General features: G+C 37.5%; 1 protein-coding gene across 1 annotated transcript; it reads right to left on the bottom strand.

Moving 5' to 3' along the window:
• Positions 1-7,806: 7,806 nt before the first annotated feature.
• On the bottom strand, positions 7,807-11,902 carry LOC121422819 (serine/arginine repetitive matrix protein 2-like). Its single transcript, XM_041618028.1, has one exon. The coding sequence runs from the start codon at positions 11,801-11,803 to the stop codon at positions 7,916-7,918; it is 3,888 nt and encodes a 1,295-aa protein (XP_041473962.1). The 5' UTR covers positions 11,804-11,902; the 3' UTR covers positions 7,807-7,915.
• Between the last annotated feature and the right edge of the window lie 956 nt (positions 11,903-12,858).

The raw sequence follows: 12,858 nt of genomic DNA, 5'->3' as shown, positions 1-12,858 counted from the left end.
TTCATTTAAATAAAGAACAAGCTGTGTGTTCAGAAACAATTAAATGCGAGCGCGAAGCACGAGCTTAATTTTCTTATATACTGACATGATAAAGGAGCATTTTGACAAATTTTGGTAAGAATTTCCAAAGAGGACAGGTAACTCACAAATCAAACAATGCGCGAGCTGAAAATTTTGATATATATAAACAATTTGTGTAAATCAAACAAAATCATGAAAACTTGATGTGCGATCTAAAATATTGTGTGCAAATTGATTTCAGCACTGGATATATAAGTGCCATTAATCCTTTTGAATGGGATTCATTACACAGGCAATGCGAGCGCCAAGCGCGAGAGAAATTTTCTTATATAAAGTCTATTTTCCAATTCTTCCCCTCACCTTTTCTTGTTTCCTTTCGGGGTCGGGCCGGCCGTTATGAGGCTGTCAATTACACATCATGGGTATGATACCTCTTTCTTACTATTCTTTCTGTGTTTCATAGTTTCTATCAAGTTAAATTTACACTTTTTTCTGCAGGTTGTCAAAAAATAGAGGGGCCGAGCCGGGCGCGGCCCCTCTATTTTTTGACAACCTGCAAACCTCCTGGATCCGCGCCTGACTGATCGTTATTAAGGATATGGAGCTGTCGGGGGAGCTGTTTGTATCTGTTGAAGACGCCCACAGACTTGCTCCTGCATCATCGACCGATCAAAATCTGATAGGCAAAGTGCGCCGTGGAGTGTCAGGGGCGTTTTTGACTCGCCAGATACGGGCTCACAACAGCGCCAGTGCTACTGGCAAAAGCCGGCGGGGATCGCTCTTGACAGGATCCAAACTTCGGTGAATAGCAGTTTTATGAAAACTGTTCTTGCATATATCTTTCATTAGTAAAACACATGTCTTTATTGATATATTTCCCGCAAATTTCTAAAAATTCTTCTCCCTTAGTATAGTCCAAACTTGCTTCTATCTTTCCAATGTGCCATTTTATTTTTAAGTAGCAGTGCATTTATCTCAATCAAAATACAAAATTGAAGTAATGATAATTCGATTTTATCATAATCATGTAAATGAAGAGGCTTTAATAGGAGAAAATATAATTTGTAAACAAATTTTCGGCATTCCAGTCCTTCGTGATTTAGCCGTGAAACAGAATAGCCTGGTGGTTAAGTCGCTGCCCGGAAAGCAGTAGATGGCAGTTTCGAATCCCACTGGTTCCAATTTTTTCTGACTTATGATTCTCATTAAAGATCGAGCATGCGATCTTAAACACAAATGAATAATGCCGAAAATTTGTTTACAAAACATAATTATGTAATAATCATGATAGTTACGATATCGAAACAACGAAAGCCCAGATAATACAGATGATATTTTTTAAATCTATATATTTTAGAATGACACCAATGCAATTTTTTCTTCGCAGGAAATGCATGAGGAGTGTGTCATTCCTTCGTAAATATTTTATTATTCATTTTTTAACTTACACCCCCTTCATTCTTTCGCTCCACCCTATCTCTCTCTCCATCTCCACCTCTTTATGTATCAACTCTCTACCCTGTAATCCCTTTCTCCCCCTTTTCAATCTCTATCTATTTCAAGAACATTAATATATGAATCAATAATTATTTGGTATGCATGGAAGACTAATTAGCTGCACATGTAATTGGTGCAGATGGATATGGGTTATCCAGCAGTCTCTTGTCTCAAGTCTGTTTTTTTGTCTTTTAACTTTTTTAGCATATTAAGAGCTTCAATTTTTATGTGATGTTTTTCGTCAATTTCTGGAATTTATTTCATGCTTTCTGTATATTCTACCTTTGTGTTTTTTATGACATATATAATACAAACAATACTTATAGAGTTCATACAGCGCATAATAATCGGTGAAGACCTTTTATGCGCTTTACAAACCATTTTTTTAATAATCTGTTATTGGACTGTGCGGCCTAAATTGTCAAATTTGACTGAAAAGCCGTAAAAAATAACAAAAAACAATGTCCAATTGTTTACAGACATGAAGATTCAGAGTTCGATTTCTATAGTAATGCGGCTCCTGATCAAGGCATTTCATCTACATTGCTCTTCTATCATAAATTGAATAAATCATAGGCATTTATTGTTATTACCAACGTCCCCAAGACAGTGTTCGAGAATACTAATATTCATTTTGTCTTAATGCAAAGTTTATTTCAAACAAAAATGATTTGGATTAACACAAAATTATGTATGATTTTTATTAAAGGGTAATGAATAAAGAGTCTTTCAATATGGAGCAATGTACTCTTGAAAATATCGGGTAAGCCACTGACAAGGAAAATCAGTTGACTTTACAACCAATGTCAGATTTAAAAAAAAAATAAACCGGAATCTGGGTCACACCTGGCCATATTCAAGATGATTTGTCCCGGGGAGCGTTTCATGAAAAGATTTTATCCGACAGTTACCATAGTAACAGTGCTTCTAAGCCAATCAGAATCAAGGAAAGTTGTCTGATCTGACAACTTGTCTAATGAAAATGTTGATGAAACGATCCCCTGGACTTTGGCCCCGACTGACTGATTTGCATTCAGTAGGGGGAGGGGGCCAAAAAAAACCCAGTAATGAATCAATTAAAAAAAAATCTATCTACTAACACATTTTAAACACTTGCATCCGCAAATATCTGATTATTTTCAAACTTAGGTCACAATTATTAGTTTATTCTCTGCTTTTATATAAAATAATTCACAATAACAAAATAATGTTTCAAAATAAAGAAAACAAATACAAGGTTTCGGTATTGGTTTTTAAATGCTGTGCATTTTATTCAACTCACAAGAAATACTATTCATCAACAACGATAATACAAAGACATGAATATTCTATATTCAGAAAACCATTACAAACTTCATAAATAACTTTCCATCCAACTATTACAATATAATAACATCACTCTATATAGAGAATAAAACTCCGATAATAATCTATTTCTTAGTATTGATGTCTCTCCTTCATCCACAAAGTTACCATAACACTTTCTCGAAACCTAACTAATGTGAGAGCATCTTTAAAAAAAACATATAACAAAAGAAATATGAAAACGAGCATAACGTGTATTAAACTTTGAGTGTCAATTAAGTGAAGCAGCATTTACATGACCAATTCATTCAATAAATAACAGCACCGTTAAGCATAAAGTTTCGAACGACATACTTCCCAAGAATACTATACATTAATAGTTTGAAGGCTTTTGGGGTAAAGGATATGGCAAAGAAGATACATGGGTGAAGAAGAAAAACAGTACAAGGAGCGAAATAGGCGATTGGGAAGGGGGGGGGGCGAAGGTGGTCAGGTAACAAGACAGAGAAAGGTGATTGTATAGGAAAAAATAACAAATCAATATGACTTATTTCAATTCTTTTGCCTTTATATGACAAGAACATCAACTAAACATAAAGGTTTCAATAAAAAAATGATTGCAGAAATCAACTGGAAATTACTCAAAGTTAGTAAACAAATCAAATGAGATAATACATGAATATTTCAGAAGAAAAGTAAAGCACTGAAAATTGAAATTATAATAATAATTAAAATGATTAGTTGAATAACACTTCTTAATTTAGAAGCTAGTCGAGTAAAAATTAACAAAAAATTAACAATAGACAAAAAGCATCAGAGAGGGACGGGGGGAGGCTGGCCGCTACACCTACATCGCGAAAAGGGTTGATTGGGTGATTAAACAGAAATTATAATCAATATGCGTATTCTAGGCAAAAGAAAAATAAAATAGGAACAAATACTTAACAGAATGAACACAATGAAAACAATCCAATAATCTGAATAGTCAACAATGACTGCTTCAGACAAAATTACTGTTCTGCAGCAAAACTTCTTGTGTGTGGAGAGGGAAAACGAATAGAAATAAATATCGTATGCCTAAAGTAGAAAATTTCTTAATATGGAAGGGAAGAACTTTTCAATAATTACCCTATTATCTTACACTATTTCCATAATTCAAAATATAAACATCACGCCAAAAATAACAAAAGTATACAAACTGTAAACAACTTGTGCGAGAGATAAAAAAAAGTGCAAGTGCCGAAATGTACATTCCATATATAAGTTTTTAATCTGTTTTTAATAGAGAAAAATATTGAAGGTTTGATGAAAATCCATTAAGAAATAATGGAATTATATTTTTTGAAGTTTCAATTTGTTACGTCATATGCGAGCAGCTTCTCCCCCCCAAAAAAAATCATAAATTCTTTATTGGATAATTACGAACACGAGTGACGAGTAAAATTTGTCCAACCTTCAGTAAAATAACAAAATACACGTTTTATGGGAACATTTCAACACAGTAACGAATAAATTAAACACCATATTTGATCTCCCTTTACCCATCATGCGTATTCCCTTTCGCAAATTTTACACAACATTGGGCAAATCTAACTCAACCCTTTTTAAAGAGTTAACTGACTGGATTTTGGGTTTGCCATATTCCCCTTTGATTGTACAATCTTGCACAATTATCTTTACGACCAATATCTCCCCGGTGAATAAATACTGTAGTGGTATAAAATAGTGATGGCAGAAATACCAGTTAATAGACTATAAACCAAAAGCGCATACATGTACATTCGTAATTCCGAAGCTTCGTTATTCCGAAGGTTCGGATATTTCGAAGGTCCGTTATTCCGAAGGTTCGTATTTCCGAAATGAGGTACGTAATTCCGAAGGCTCGTTAGTCCGAAAACGAAGTGAGGTTCGTAATTCCGAAGGCTCGTTAGTCCGAAAACGAAATGAGGTTCGTAATTCCGAAGGTTCGTTAGTCCGAAAACTAAATGATTCTAACCTTATTTCGTTTTCGGACTAACGAACCTTCGGAACAACGAACCTTATCGTTTTCGGATAAACGAACCTTCGGAACAACGGACCTTATTTCGTTTTCGGATTAACGAACCTTCGGAATAACGCCACAAATGTTCGGATTAACGAACCCTTTTACGTTTTCGGATTAACGAACATCAAGGTATAGGAAATTTACGTGTTTCGGAATTACGAACATTCAGAATTACCAAGTGTAACCATAAAAATGAAAGCTATCATCTTGCTCAAATCATGGACCCTACTAAAATCTACGTCAGGCCGACGATCTTTCTGATCTGATCAGTCATTTCAACTATACCGCTACATGTATTTTGCTAACATCTGCCTATTATTTAAAAAAGGGATTTCAGAATCATTTTAGCACATCTAAAATGTAAAGGATATAGTTCTACATGTTAAAACAGACTTTATCTTGATCGCAGGTCGAAAATTCAAGAAATATATATTTTCAAGAAAAAAAAACACTGCATTGGTTAACAACAATCTCGACTCAACTCAAGTAAAGGTAGCCAAGAAAACTACCAGTATTTGAAATATTGTTGCAAAATACAAATTCATATACAGCAAGGTAGGGGGAAAAACCAACGACTCATAAAGCTTGATTTTACCAGAAGGTCATTGAAGCAATTTTCGGGATCCGAATTATATATATAAAAAAAAGTTTTCATGCATGTCAAACACTTCTCATGAAATTACGATTCATTGTAGTTAATTCTATATGTTCAGGTACTGCTGAATATTTCCTTTAATCCAGGAAAAAGAATTACATTCAATATTATCTAACGAGACCATACTTTCGTGACGCCATCACTCAGAGAAGATGTTTAGAGCTGGTATTTCCAACACATGTAATGACACTGAATATAATATACTGAAAAGAAACTCGCACGTACCTTTAAGAAGATAATATTCCGGCACAAAATATATGGCATATAATCTTACAAATAAAATCAAGTAAATATTAACACATAATACTGATATATTTTCCGTTTGTCAGTGGACTACATAAAGTGTGAAACTAATGTCATAGTGTATATACAAATATTTCATTTTTATAATACTAATCACAAACATATAACAAAGTTCTTCTTCATCAAACATGTATATATAACTATATATCTTCTCATTTTCTCTTTCTAATACCTCTTTATTATTTTCTATCAAATATGCTAACTTTTCCCGATGAATTTACCTTCCTTCGCTTGAATTTCAAATTCTGTCTTTTTATGCCGCCATGTGTTTCCTTCACACAATTTCATCTATCAAACCTGCATTCTCGTTTTTATCACAAATTGTCAAGGTAACTGAAAACAAAAGCATGTTGATACAATATTCCTCGGTGCGTTGGTCACATTGACAATGATAACAACGTGTAGTCATTTACAATCGCTATACCATGCATGGTTTAATATGAAATTAGTTAATGGCGGCAAGATTATTAGCAAAAAGCGGTGCATGACTGTTTTTAAATGAAAAATATCAAGGTTGTAAAAGGTTTTAACGCACAGTGGTACTAACTAGCACCATATCTCAAGCTAAATGTCACATTAACAACTGGGAATACTGTTTTCTTGAAAAAAAAAAGATATTGCCCCAAAAACTTATTTATCAGAGACTCAAAATTTTGAATAACGTCTGAATTCACGTGCATGAAATTAATCTCGTTAACACGCCATGATGCAGCTTTTGCCTTCATTAGATGGAGTTATTACGATGAAAAGATTTAGAGCAGGACAAATATTTCAGCACCAGTGGAATCGTTTACTGTTAAAACAAATTTGATTGTGCTCAAGTTTTGTCTAGGGAATCTAATTGATATATTCGATTTATGTACGAGTTCCTGAATAAGAGCCAATGACCGAATTGTGGTGGTCATTATCAAACATGTTAATCGTAACAGTAATATATTCGCATAATAGAAAGCTTTAACATGCGCAGTATAAAGCAGATTTGGTCCAATATCAATAGTAAAAAATACAATTTTCTCCATCGACATGAATCTACGACGATTTTACACAATAAATAATCATGACAAAATGTTAATTATTTAACACTCTATACCATAACAAACAAAACACCCCAGATATTTCACAAACCGATACTATGCCATTACGGGTCATCGTGTATAACAGCTAAGAATCGTTTTTTCTATTAATAATCGATGACAACGCTGAGCGACATAACACATTTTCAGACTACATATCGAAATTCAATCGTTTCGTCACTCTGTCAATAAATAACTGTTTTCAATTCGCTTTCAACTAAATCTTAACTCATCCCGTATAATATTATAATACAACGGCAGTGCTGTATATATTTCAAGTGCATTCATAATATACATTCGTAATATTTGTTTTTCAAGTGTAGTGTAATTAAACAGTATAATTCTGGAGGTCATCCATTGCTCTCTTTGGGTAAATCAATGATCACAATATGAGTACATTCATGATCATAAAATTATATCACATAACAACAAACAAGCGTTTATAATGACACACATAAAATAAATTGGCAAATTTTAGTGAATTCCTACATCAAAATAAATGTCATCTTTCCTCAGATAAATTATTAGATGTGGTGTTGATAATATAATGTACCGAAATCCACGAATGAAATCAAAATAAAAGAAAAAGAATGATAATCAAGACTTTGAAATTGAGGTCAATCAAATCACCTCCCCCGAAATGTAGTATATCAGATGAGCAATAATCAGAAGTAGTATACATAGTCATGATCAGATAGTTAGACGGGGAAGAAGATGATGATGAATAAAGGAGAAGAAATAAAATAAAATAGAAAAAATGAAATCAGATGAAGATAATGATGATAATGACGATGATGATAATAATGATGATAATGATTGTGCAAGAAGAAGGAAAAATAAACTGACCCCAAAATAAAGAATGAGAGAAGCAAACAGGAAGGGAATAATCACAAAATCATTAATCAACGAAAAATAATAATATTTCAGTTACATTCTATTAAATAAACGAAAAAAAAAATCCGGAATCAAAATAATGAAATGATGTATTTTCTACCGGAAGTGGATGTGATCAATCCATCATGATTGCGAGAAGAAACCCTCAGCGGTATTACTTTCTCGAATGGTGAAGGTAAACTCTCCCATTTTCACGTCGGTTACGAGAATATTCTCCACTTTCTCTGGCTGCGGACGCCATAGCTCTCGCTTGATCTTCGCAGCAGATGGGGATTTCATGCTCAGATCCAGGGGGCAATCTACCGGCATCGCGGTGAACGAAGATGCTCTCTGTTCGGTTCGGACAGTAAGGATCGATTTCGGGACGACGGGAACTCGAATGGGTGGAGGATGAGGCGGCAGCGACGTCGACAAACCATCTCTCTTCTCCACGTTTTGGGCTACACTTTTGCATATTGTTTTAGCACACTTCGTTTTCTCATGCAATTTGGCCGGGTCCTTTATAACATTTCCGCGTTTATCAAGAGTCTTTGTGATGTTGTTATTCAATTCGACAGGGCTGAGATTTCGTTTGAGAGATTGTCCAGGGGGCTTAGGCTTTTCCACCCCTGTAACTGGCTTCGCTCTTGATGGCAAGTTAGGTGAATCCATTGCGATTGAATGTCCATTCTTCTGTTTTATGAAAGCTTGGGGAGGGGCTTTCATTATCTCGCGACTCTGAACGGTTTGGGGACGATTCGTAACGGATTCTACGCGATTTACAACCGTTTCATAGGGTTTTGGTTTTCCATTTAGGCTTCCAATTATTTGATTGTTCCAAGAATTTGCAGGAGTCGTGAAAGGTGACTTATGAGCTGGAGTCGTCTTTGGAACGACTTTTTCTCGCAATGGTGCGTTTAACATTTGACTTAAATTACTATTTTTGGTTTTTAAATCTTGATTCGTCGCTCTCGTTGGTGCGTCTTGTCTACTCGACCCATCGTTGGTCTTTGGAAAAGAAGATGTTGGTGATGCAGTTGGGGTTGATGCATTGATTTTCTTTGGCATAAGTTCAGAGCGATTCAAACTCCAGTTGCTGTTCTTGATACAGTCCTTAGTACCAGCAGGTTTGGTGTCATGTTTCTTGTCAACAGCTTTGGGAACATTAGATACTTTTTCACTCACTTTCTTTTCTGGATTTAATGAATTTTGTTTCATTGATGCGACGTTGTCTTTCTTGAATGAGGATTTCACCTTCTCGGATTTATTCGATGGTTTCTCATCTATAACCAGTGGACAATCATCTTCATCTTCGTAGTCATATGGACTGCTCTCTACTATGTTCTTGGAAGCCGGTGGACTTTTCAGAGGTGCCTTTTTACTGCTCGATATCTTGTCCTTGATAGACACCTTAGCACTGCTGATGATTTTGCCACTTGGTTTTACAGTCTTGGAGATGAGACTAGATTTAGTATTGTTGTTGATAGACATACTACTTGATTTAAAATTTGCTACAACACTCGACTTGGCACTACTGTTTGGAGTATGGTCCTGCTTGGCGCTGCTTGCAGAGGCTGTAGTGGACGTCTTGACCGGGCTCGTGGCGGCAGAAATTTGCTGTTTCTCCATGTTGTTATCTGCCACGCTAATCGGGCTCACCGCGCTATTCGGCCTTGCTGCGTCAGTCCCCGTCGTGCCGGTTGGCCTCACAGTGCTATTTCCTCCCGTGCCGCTCGGCATCACCCCGGCATCCACCGCCGTGATATTCGACTTCATCCCACTACTCCCTGCCATGTCGCTCTGTTTCATCCCACCATTCTCGGCCGTGTTGATCGGCTTCACCCCGCTACTTGTCTTTGAGTCATTCGACTTTGCCCCGCCAATCACTGCTGTGCCTTTCGATTTCGTCTCGCCAATCCCTGCCATTCCGCTCTGCTTCAAACCATCACTCTCTGTCATGCCGCTCGGCTTCGTTTCGCCAATCGCTGTCGTAGCAGTCTGCTTCACTCCGCCACTCGTTGTCGTCGTCGTCACACCGTTCGGCTTCGCCCCGCCATTTCCTGTCGAGCCGCTAGGCTTTACTCCGTTATTCACCAACGAACTATTTGTTTTCGAGCTTATGCTACCGATCGAGGTACTGGATTTCACATTGGTGTTCCCAGTAGAGCTACCGTTCTTCAAGCTCGTGTTTCCGGCAGCGCTACTGCTCTTCACGCTCGTGTTCCCGGCAGCGTTACTGCTCTTAAAGCTCGTGTTCCCAGCAGCACTACTGCTCTTCAAACTCGTGTTCCCGGTAGCGCTATTGCTCTTCAAACTCGTGTTCCCGGCAGCACTACTGCTCTTCAAACTCGTGTTCCCGGCAGCACTACTGCTCTTCATACTCGTGTTCCCGGCAGCGCTATTGCTCTTAAAGCTCCCCGTGTTTACATCGGATCCCAACTTTACACCGCTTTTCGAGTGACTACCTGACTTGATGGAGCTATTGATGGTACCATTTGACTTGGGACTGCTGACCGTGCTTGATTTAACACCGTTGGTGACAGTGCTGCTGGACTTGGTGCTTGGTGTATTTCCGGATTTGCCACCACTTGAAACCACATTAGTTGTTTTGACACTGTCACTGCTCTCCGTGATTGTCGGCAAAGGCGGATCAGGTGTCGGACTAATAAGACTACATTCCAAGGGCGCAGTTGGGCTAAACAAACTTCCCTCTTTCTTGTGACCCATGGGACTCTTGTCCTTCCTTGGGCTTTTCTCGTCAACTTCTGATGATCGTGAATTGCTCCGGATGACGATCTTTATTGGGCCGAGTTTACCGAACTCCGTTTCTTTCACCTCGGCAACATGCTTGGGAGGTGGTACGAGCTCGGCAGTCACCTCCGACTTGACGGGTCTCGACACTAGCGATGACGAGTGATGGTGGGAGGTGTGTTTGGGCGAAGACGGTGGCATTGGTGATGGCGACGGTGACGGGGACGCAGATGACGATGAGGAGGACGATGATGATGATGACGACGACGATGAAGATGTCGTTGATGAATGGCGCGAAAGGGAATGTGGTGGTGGCGGGAGTGGTTTTGATGGGGGCGATACCTTTTGTTTCTTTACCTTCAATTTCGTTTTTGTTTTCACTTTCGCAATCTTCTTTTCTGATTTCACTTTCTTTGGCAGCGCAGTCACTGGCTGTTGCTGTTTTACCTTCAATTTCTTTTTCTTCTTCTTCAATTTCGGCAGGCTTTCTTTACGGACAACGGCATTTGTCTTGTTGATTTTAAGACTACCCTTTTCTTTCCCTTTCCCTTTCAGTTTCTTGTCTTTTGGTTTTAATCTGCGGATAGTGATCGAGCCATCTTTATGTTCATAATGCTTGGTTCGAATGACTGTTCCGTCCTTCTTCGTCTTCCGCATGATACGGATTTTTACTATAGGTGATGGATTCTTCAGCGATACCTTTGGTTGCAGCATCTTTTTCTTCTTCTTCACCTTCTTTTTACCTTCTTTCTTTTTCCTCTTAAGTGATACCGGATTTCTCGGTGCAACAGGAGTAACAGGGGCCGACTTTGCTTTACCATTTGACAAAGATGACTTAGATTTCTTAATCAAAGATGAGTCTTTTCGTTTAACTTTTGGAATAGACTTAGCTTTAAAACCACCACATAATCTCTTTATCGGTGTTTCCTTTTGAAGCAATGGAGGCCCGACGTCGTCGGTGTCGTCGTCTGAAGACGACGAAAGAAATGACGAGGAGAGATCTTGGGCGAGTTTTCGTTTGACCTGTCCAACGATACTAGCTGTCCTTGCTGGCATGGTGCCTGGTGGCTTAGTCGACGTAGATGGCAGCATACAAGGGGAGACAGTGGGAGTGTTTGAGTTGGCGCTGCTGCTGTTACCCTCCCCATTCTCACCCGGCTCTTCCTTGATGTCAACGGGTTCTGGGCGTGGGACAACATCTGGAATTGGTGCGTCGACCTGGAAAATGAGAGAAAGAGTAACAATAGAAAAGGAAACTATTACCTTTGTTGAAAATACCATTTATCATAAAGTCTTCTCGACGTAAATATAATATTCAAGCTTCAAAATTAGGATGTTCAATCTTCAAAAGAAATGAAAAGGACAGTCACTTTTCATCATTATACAAGATTTATAAGAAAATTCCAAATAAGTCTCACGCATTGCTCTCTCTACAGCTCACGTTATGAAAAATCACTGAATAATCATTGTAAGATTTGAGATTTCATTTGTTGATTATCAAGCAGTGTAAACTGAAATCTGCTCGACCTCAAAATCTTCAGAGCCAACAGAAATAACTTGTCATTGCCTTCCTGGAAATGAAATATGATAAATAAATAAAATAGACATGCGCTGCAGCAACAAACAATTCAATCATATACCAATTAAAAATAATTAAGACGATTGGGAAATGTCCATTTCATAGCCACAATAAGATCTCATTTTGTTTTCTTCTCTGTGGATATACCTGCACGAAATAACTTTGTCACCTTAAAGGGTAGAGGAGGTCTTAAATAAATATGTTTGGTCAAAATAACCGATCTGAAGGTGTATGCGTCCCGCTTTAAATTGTCAATTCAAAATCAAGCAAAATTTAGGTAGATTCTAACCATTTTTGTTATTTTTTTTTCGTTTGGTGTATTATTTGCCTTTTAATAGTGAGTGATGATACTATCAACATTATAACAATAAAAATTAGAAAAAAATAAGATTGGAGTGAATAAAATTGATTCGGGATGTGCCAAATATTTTGAGGGTGGCTATAGCAGAATGAGCGAATATTCGAACAAGATGCGAGCGAACGAAGTGAGAGAGCAAAAAATCAAACCTTTATGAGCACGAATTTCACGTTTTAAAGTATAAGTCATTTTTAAAATAGATTTTGACAAAGTATCAAGTAAACAATATTTTCAACATTCCCTTCCTTTCCTTTTCCTACATTTTCTTTTTTTTCTTGGTGGGGGGGGGATCCACCCCATCTTTACAGCGTTGAAATCTAGAACTATAATCTCTAAGGGGGGGGGGGGTTAAACCATGTAATATCGAAATTATCTTTTTTTAAATCTGATTTCATCTGT

The sequence above is a fragment of the Lytechinus variegatus genome, chromosome 10, assembly GCF_018143015.1.
Source record: "Lytechinus variegatus isolate NC3 chromosome 10, Lvar_3.0, whole genome shotgun sequence".
NCBI lineage: Eukaryota > Metazoa > Echinodermata > Echinoidea > Temnopleuroida > Toxopneustidae > Lytechinus > Lytechinus variegatus.
This window is presented reverse-complemented; position numbering and strand designations above follow the sequence as displayed.